Source organism: Poromitra crassiceps (assembly GCF_964638095.1).
Source record: "Poromitra crassiceps genome assembly, chromosome: 16".
Classification (NCBI taxonomy): Eukaryota; Metazoa; Chordata; class Actinopteri; order Beryciformes; family Melamphaidae; genus Poromitra; species Poromitra crassiceps.
The window spans coordinates 25,957,081-25,965,120 of record NC_139645.1 but is presented as its reverse complement, the minus strand read 5'-3'; the positions used below and the strand labels follow the sequence as shown (position 1 = coordinate 25,965,120).

The 8,040-nt window shown below is 48.8% G+C and overlaps 1 protein-coding gene across 1 annotated transcript in view; it reads right to left on the bottom strand.

Moving 5' to 3' along the window:
* cdh8 (cadherin 8) overlaps nt 1–6,317 on the bottom strand; it is a gene marked incomplete at both ends in the record, with an annotated part of 166,457 nt that extends 160,140 nt beyond the window's left edge. The window contains one exon of the mRNA XM_083652610.1: nt 6,069–6,317. Within this exon, the coding sequence (XP_083508736.1) occupies nt 6,069–6,317 (249 nt within the window). The remainder of the gene's footprint in view (nt 1–6,068) is intronic.
* Nucleotides 6,318–8,040: the final 1,723 nt, after the last annotated feature.

Below are 8,040 nucleotides of genomic sequence, written 5' to 3'. Positions count from 1 at the left end.
CCTCTGATCCCCACCGCTCTATAGACACACAGCGTGTGTGTGTGTGTGTGTGTGTGTGTGTGTGTGTGTGTGTGTGTGTGTGTGTGTGTGTGTGTTGCGTGTGTGTGTGAGCGTGTGTTGTATGTCTGTGTGTGTGTGTGTGTGTGTTTCAGCGTTCTGACGAGCGCGCCGTCGTCAGATCCATGCCAGAGGCTGGCTAATTGACTCGCCTGAAATATTAATGCCTCACTTAACATTTTTGTGGTCGTTGTGGTATTTAGAAAACACAGGTGTGTGCGTGTGTGTGTGTGTGTGTGTGTGTGTGTGTGCGTGTGTGTGTGTGTGTGTGTGTGTGTGTGCGTGCGTGTGTGTGTGTGTGTGTGTGTGTGTGTTTGTATGGTATTTAGAAAACACAGGTGTGAATCCCACAAGGTGGCAGGGTGTTTAATTGACGGCGCCTTATGACAAGAGGGAGGGAGGGGGGGGGAGGAGGGAGGGGGGGGGAGGAGGGAGGGGGGAGGAGGGAGGTGGGCAGGAGGGAGGGGGAGGGAGGAGGGAGGGGGGGGGGGGGTAGGAGGATGGGGGGCAGGAGCGAGGGAGGGGGGGGGCACAGGAAAGGGAAGTTGAATGAGGGCGTCGAGCCCGAGCGCAACAAAAAAGTGTTTTTACTTCCTTGTTGGCGTATGCTCAGAAATGCTACTATAGACGCATTTGGAGTGGACGTCACAGGGTTAGTTATGCATGCATCGTGGTATCCATAACTCTGAGGAACTGAAGCTGAAATGAGAGCTCCTCGAAATACAGGAGAAAATATGTATTGTGTCGTATAGACGCTGGATATTCCCACTAGGAATATGACGATGTGTGCGGCACTGCAACTTTGGCGATGTATTGGATCCTAGACCCATCCTGACAGTGAGTACGGCTCAGGAATCCTCACCCCATTGAAAGAGTTATCTTATTTGTGTAAGGTAACCTGTCTGTTTCTGGCAAAGCTTTAGAATACGTGGAGGTGGCGTCCAAATCTTCCATATTTCTATGACAGCTGAACCGCTAGCTGTCACTTCATGGAACCAGTTGGGCTCCGCCCACAAAATACGTCATCGCAACATAAAAATGGTGGATATCATAATGATGATGATATGATCATAAACAAGAAACAGGCTTCCCACACCATCAAATCCAAGGACTTTTCCAAGACTTTCCAGGCCCAATTCCCTCAAATTCAAGGACCCAACAATCACAGGAAAAGAGAGAGGCTTGACTGTGTGAACACTCCTCAACTGTGCTGTGTTATAATACACGTTAAGTCAAAAAAAAAAACATTCAAATCAATCTATCCTTGGCACAAAATATATCAATTAAAGCACGTTCAATGACCCGTGTCTAATTGTGTCTATTTTCACACATTTTCAAGGCCTTGATTCCCCCCCACCTCAAATTCACAAACCTCCAAGGATCCGCGGGAGAACCCTGAAGAAAAGGCATTATCAGACATTATTAAATAATAGCTGGGCGATATGTTTGCCAAAGCGATTACAGTCGATATCAAATATTATACTGGGTGGCCTGTGTCCCGCCCTGCGCCCGTGCCAGAGGGCTGCTGGTCGGTGGGAGGGAGGTGTGGTTGGGGGGGGGGGGGGGGGGGGGCTGGGGGGGGGGGGGGGGTAGTTGCATGCCAGGCTGACTCTCCCCAGGTGAGTCCCAGCAACGAGCTGTGAACAAGCTGCTCTGGCCAGGGCCCGCACGCCCAGCCTCTCTCTCTCTCTCTCTCTCTCTCTCTCTCTCTCTCTCTCTCTCTCTCTCTCTCTCTCTCCCTCTCTCCCCCCCTCTCTCTCCCTCTCTCTCTCTCTCTCTCTCTCTCTCTCCCACTCCCCCCCAGGCCGGGGCCAGGGGAGCAGGTGGCCCCTCAGTCCACGGCTTATCCCGCAGGTGTGTTCATAATACACCTGGCCTGCATGAAAAATAATAATCAATAAAACACACACAAAGAGCCTAAAAATAAAATAAGGGAGGCGGGGAGAACTCTAAATCCAAAATATTTTGGAAGCAAATCGCTCCTTATGTCTTTACTGGAAGCAATGGGTGTACAGTATAAGTGAGCAGTGGTTCAACGTGGGGTCCGCGGACCACCCAGGGGTCCTTGAGGGGGTTCCACGGGGTCCCCAGACAATGGCCCAATTGTTAAACTCCAGCATGATTTCATTGACAAGAAGTGAACCCAATTAGAGAAGGCAGAAGCACGACTGTTTTGATCGTAGTTTCACTGTTAGCTCTCCGCCGACAATAAGGAGCCGTGGAATTCGGGATAAAAATCGCATATCTAACAATAAACATTCTGAGATTTGGGTCAGAGAGATACAATCTCTGTGGCTGTAACGTGTGTGGCTGTAACGTCTGTGGCTGTAACGTCTGTGGCTGTAACGTCTGTGGCTGTAACGTGTGTGGCTGTAACATCTGTGGCTGTAACGTCTGTGGCTGTAACGTCTGTGGCTGTAACGTCTGTGGCTGTAACGTCTGTGGCTGTAACGTCTGTGGCTGTAACGTCTGTGGCTGTAACATCTGTGGCTGTAACGTCTGTGGCTGTAACGTGTGTGGCTGTAACGTCTGTGACTGTAACGTGTGTGGCTGTAACGTCTGTAGCTGTAACGTGTGTGGCTGTAACGTCTGTGGCTGTAACGTCTGTGGCTGTAACGTCTGTGGCTGTAACGTCTGTGGCTGTAACGTCTGTGGCTGTAACGTCTGTGGCTGTAACGTCTGTGGCTGTAACATCTGTGGCTGTAACGTCTGTGGCTGTAACATCTGTGGCTGTAACATCTGTGGCTGTAACGTCTGTGGCTGTAACGTCTGTGGCTGTAACATCTGTGGCTGTAACATCTGTGGCTGTAACATCTGTGGCTGTAACGTCTGTGGCTGTAACATCTGTGGCTGTAACGTGTGTGGCTGTAACGTCTGTGGCTGTAACGTCTGTGGCTGTAACGTCTGTGGCTGTAACGTCTGTGGCTGTAATGTGTGTGCCTGTAACGTCTGTGGCTGTAATGTGTGTGCCTGTAACGTCTGTGGCTGTAATGTGTGTGCCTGTAACGTCTGTGGCTGTAATGTGTGTGCCTGTAACGTCTGTGGCTGTAACGTCTGTGGCTGTAACGTCTGTGGCTGTAATGTGTGTGCCTGTAACGTCTGTGGCTGTAATGTGTGTGCCTGTAACGTCTGTGGCTGTAACGTGTGTGGCTGTAACGTCTGTGGCTGTAATGTGTGTGCCTGTAACGTCTGTGGCTGTAACGTGTGTGGCTGTAACGTGTGTGGCTGTAACGTCTGTGGCTGTAACGTGTGTGGCTGTAACGTGTGTGGCTGTAACGTATGTGGCTGTAACGTCTGTGGCTGTAACGCCTGTGGCTGTAACGTGTGTGGCTGTAACGTGTGTGGCTGTAACGTGTGTAGCTGTAACGTGTGTGGCTGTAACGTCTGTGGCTGTAACGTGTGTAGCTGTAACGTCTGTGGCTGTAACGTCTGTGGCTGTAACGTGTGTGGCTGTAACGTCTGTGGCTGTAACGTGTGTGGCTGTAACGTGTGTGGCTGTAACGTCTGTGGCTGTAACGTCTGTGGCTGTAACGTCTGTGGCTGTAACGTCTGTGGTTGTAACGTGTGTGGCTGTAACATCTGTGGCTGTAACGTCTGTGGCTGTAACGTCTGTGGCTGTAACGTCTGTGGCTGTAACGTCTGTGGCTGTAACGTCTGTGGCTGTAACGTCTGTGGCTGTAACGTCTGTGGCTGTAACGTCTGTGGTTGTAACGTGTGTGGCTGTAACATCTGTGGCTGTAACGTCTGTGGCTGTAACGTCTGTGGCTGTAACGTGTGTGGCTGTAACGTCTGTGGCTGTAACGTCTGTGGCTGTAACGTCTGTGGCTGTAACGTCTGTGGCTGTAACGTCTGTGGCTGTAACGTCTGTGGCTGTAACGTGTGTGGCTGTAACGTGTGTGGCTGTAACGTGTGTGGCTGTAACATCTGTGGCTGTAACGTGTGTGGCTGTAACGTCTGTGGCTGTAACGTGTGTGGCTGTAACGTGTGTGGCTGTAACGTCTGTGGCTGTAACGTCTGTGGCTGTAACGTGTGTGGCTGTAACGTGTGTGGCTGTAACGTGTGTGGCTGTAACGTGTGTGGCTGTAACGTCTGTGGTTGTAACGTGTGTGGCTGTAACGTCTGTGGCTGTAACGTCTGTGGCTGTAATGTGTGTGGCTGTAACGTGTGTAGCTGTAACGTCTGTGGCTGTAACGTCTGTGGCTGTAACGTCTGTGGCTGTAATGTGTGTGGCTGTAACGTGTGTGGCTGTAACGTCTGTGGCTGTAATGTGTGTGGCTGTAATGTGTGTGGCTGTAACGTCTGTGGCTGTAACGTCTGTGGCTGTAACGTGTGTGGCTGTAACGTCTGTGGCTGTAACGTCTGTGGCTGTAACGTCTGTGGCTGTAACATCTGTGGCTGTAACGTCTGTGGCTGTAACGTGTGTGGCTGTAACGTCTGTGGCTGTAACGTCTGTGGCTGTAACGTGTGTGGCTGTAACGTCTGTGGCTGTAACGTGTGTGGCTGTAACGTATGTGGCTGTAACGTCTGTGGCTGTAACGTCTGTGGCTGTAACGTCTGTGGCTGTAACGTGTGTGGCTGTAACGTATGTGGCTGTAACGTGTGTGGCTGTAACGTGTGTGGCTGTAACGTCTGTGGCTGTAACGTGTGTGGCTGTAACGTCTGTGGCTGTAACGTGTGTGGCTGTAACGTGTGTGGCTGTAACGTGTGTGGCTGTAACGTGTGTGGTTGTAACGTGTGTGGCTGTAACGTGTGTGGTTGTAACGTGTGTGGCTGTAACATCTGTGGCTGTAACATCTGTGGCTGTAACGTCTGTGGCTGTAACGTCTGTGGCTGTAACGTCTGTGGCTGTAACGTATGTGGCTGTAACATCTGTGGCTGTAACGTCTGTGGCTGTAACATCTGTGGCTGTAACGTATGTGGCTGTAACATCTGTGGCTGTAACGTCTGTGGCTGTAACATCTGTGGCTGTAACGTCTGTGGCTGTAACATCTGTGGCTGTAACATCTGTGGTTGTAACGTGTGTGGCTGTAACATCTGTGGCTGTAACGTCTGTGGCTGTAACATCTGTGGCTGTAACGTCTGTGGCTGTAACGTCTGTGGCTGTAACGTGTGTGGCTGTAACGTCTGTGGCTGTAACATCTGTGGCTGTAACATCTGTGGCTGTAACGTCTGTGGCTGTAACATCTGTGGCTGTAACATCTGTGGTTGTAACGTGTGTGGCTGTAACGTGTGTGGCTGTAACGTGTGTGGCTGTAACGTATGTGGCTGTAACGTGTGTGGCTGTAACGTGTGTGGCTGTAACATCTGTGGCTGTAACGTATGTGGCTGTAACGTCTGTGGCTGTAACATCTGTGGTTGTAACGTCTGTGGCTGTAACGTGTGTGGCTGTAACGTGTGTGGCTGTAACGTATGTGGCTGTAACGTGTGTGGCTGTAACGTGTGTGGCTGTAACATCTGTGGCTGTAACGTCTGTGGCTGTAACATCTGTGGCTGTAACGTCTGTGTCTGTAACCTCTGTGGCTAATTATGTGGAAAAAAGGCTGAGAGTCACTGAAACAGAGGGAAATACACAGACACTGACTCCCATGCAACTGAGAAGTAACACAACGCTGTTTTTTCCCCCCTCTCTCGTCTGGATTGGCTTGTTACACTGTATTTCAGATGTCGAGGGAATAAATAAATAAATAAATAAATAAATAAATAAATAAATAAATAAACAACTAAAACAAAAATGCCACCATTAGCCTATAGTTGGTGCAAGTTTAATTCTAATTAATTTCCAAAAACATTGATAATGAAGATCATGACCCCCCACCCCCACCCCATCTCTCTCTCTCTCTCCTCCGTATCTCTCCCTTGACGAACCCGAAAGCCCATTTGGGAAAGCGGAAGAAATATATAAATATAAATATAAATAACAAAAATGGAGCATTCAAATGGGCCCGAAATTAATGTTTCCACACGATAAGCGAGCTCAATAATAAAGCTGACAATCACACAGCAGCACTCACCCTGCCAACCAGGATTGGGTCGGGTCCAGAGAATTCTTCCAGCACAAACATTTGGTTCCAGACCCATCCTCTCTTGGCTCTGCTCAGCAATCTCTGTCCTTCGCCGAGACCCCCGGCGCCGCCGCTCTGCGCGCCCGCGGCCGGCCCGACGACCACGGGAGTCATGGAGGTGTCGGGGAGGCAAGTAATCCACAGCAGCAGCAAGGAGGTCCACAGATCCACCAGCATCTCCTCAGACCGCTTTGGCATCCTGTCCTATTCTCTGTTTGTTTTGGTAGTTTGTTTGTTGTAGCCCACTCCTCTTCTCTCTCTCTCTCCTCTGTCTTGTCTCTCCCTCTCTTCGGATCAACAGCTCCTCCTTAGATAAGGAGAAAAGGTTACTCGTGTCCTCTTTGAGCGGCGGAGCTGGCGTTCACGCTGCGATAAAGGTCACCGGCACGGCTTGGCGCGCCTCCATAGCGGCTGGCGAGGGGGAGGGGGGCGAGGAGCTCGGCGCGGCATCCATTTGGCGTTATTCCGAGGGGGAGACCTGGGGGGGAGGGAGGAGGGAAGGGGGGAGCAATCACAGTTTGTTAGAGGTGTTTTGGGGCTTGGCGAGGAGCTGTCAGGAGGTGGGGTAGAGGGAAGATGAGAAAGTCGTCAAATATGGGCTGCAGCTCACGATTGTTTTCACGAATCGATTAATCTGTCGTTTGGTTTTTTTTCCGACTAATCGATTAAGTTGATGGTCTATGAATTGTCACAAAACGGTGAAACATGTCGATCACTTTTTAAAGCCCAATATGACATCCTCAAACCTCTTCTTTTGTCCTGACCAACAGTCCACAACCCAAAGAGAATCACTTTAAACAAGGCAGAAAATATTCACATGCATTTAAGAAGCTAATAAGATTAAGAAGATAATAGTGTTATTTTCTTCTTAAAAATGAGTCTAAACTCTAAGCGATGAATCGATCAAAAAAATAGTCGTGGCGATTAATTTTCTGATGATCGACTAATCGATCAATCGACTAATAGCTCTATAGTCAACATTTGAGCAAAATCACATGAGATGAATGAACAATATAGGGGAGATCAGTGTGTTATTATGCCAAACCATAAAATATTGTTTTCATATTTTTTTCTGCACAATAAATGTGGATGCCTGCACTCTGAGGCTGGCCAGCCAACAACAATCAGATTGCCTTGATTTAATCTGTTGTTCTCTGGATTATCTGGGAAGATTTTGAGCAATGACATGTCGCTTATATGATGCATCTTTTCACGTTCTGAGTAAAATGTGAATATAAAATCAAAACCAGTGTATGCCACAATACTCTGACCTTTACAGAGAGCAGTTGCAGGTAGACTCAATAATATAATAGAAATTCAAGGATTCACTGTCATGTTTTAACATTGAATCCAACGTGTAATATCACTTTAGACCCCCTCTCCTGATAAAATATGTTCATAAAGTGTTTCTACTCAGGTATGTCATGAAACAGAAATTATCCTCATGGAATACAAATTGAAATGCTAAATCGGAGGTAGGAGGTAAAATAAAATTCGCCCTTCAAAGGACAACATTGCAGCTTACCATCCATTTCAGCAGGCAGCTCAGTCATGTCACCGCACAAACAGAAAGGGCTTTGGCTCTCAATTCTCTCCGGCTAAAAACGCGTGGACACACCAGAGCACCGAGACGCGTTCAGTGTCTGTGGTAGTTTGGGTATAACTTTTCCCCTCGCCTACATGTAGGCTACTATACTATATCACTGTGCTCACACGCTATAGGTCGAATACACGGCTCCTGCAATGCAAGCCCAACGATAATAATAGGCTATGCATCTCAAGCCAATTGCAATATCACAAAATGCAGAATGAAACGTGACATTCTCCAACTAGACTCGACTGGCAAGAAAGATGCGTGACCGGCTGTATTACCAAGAGAGAGAGAGACAGAGAGACAGAGAGAGAGATAGAGAGAGAGGCA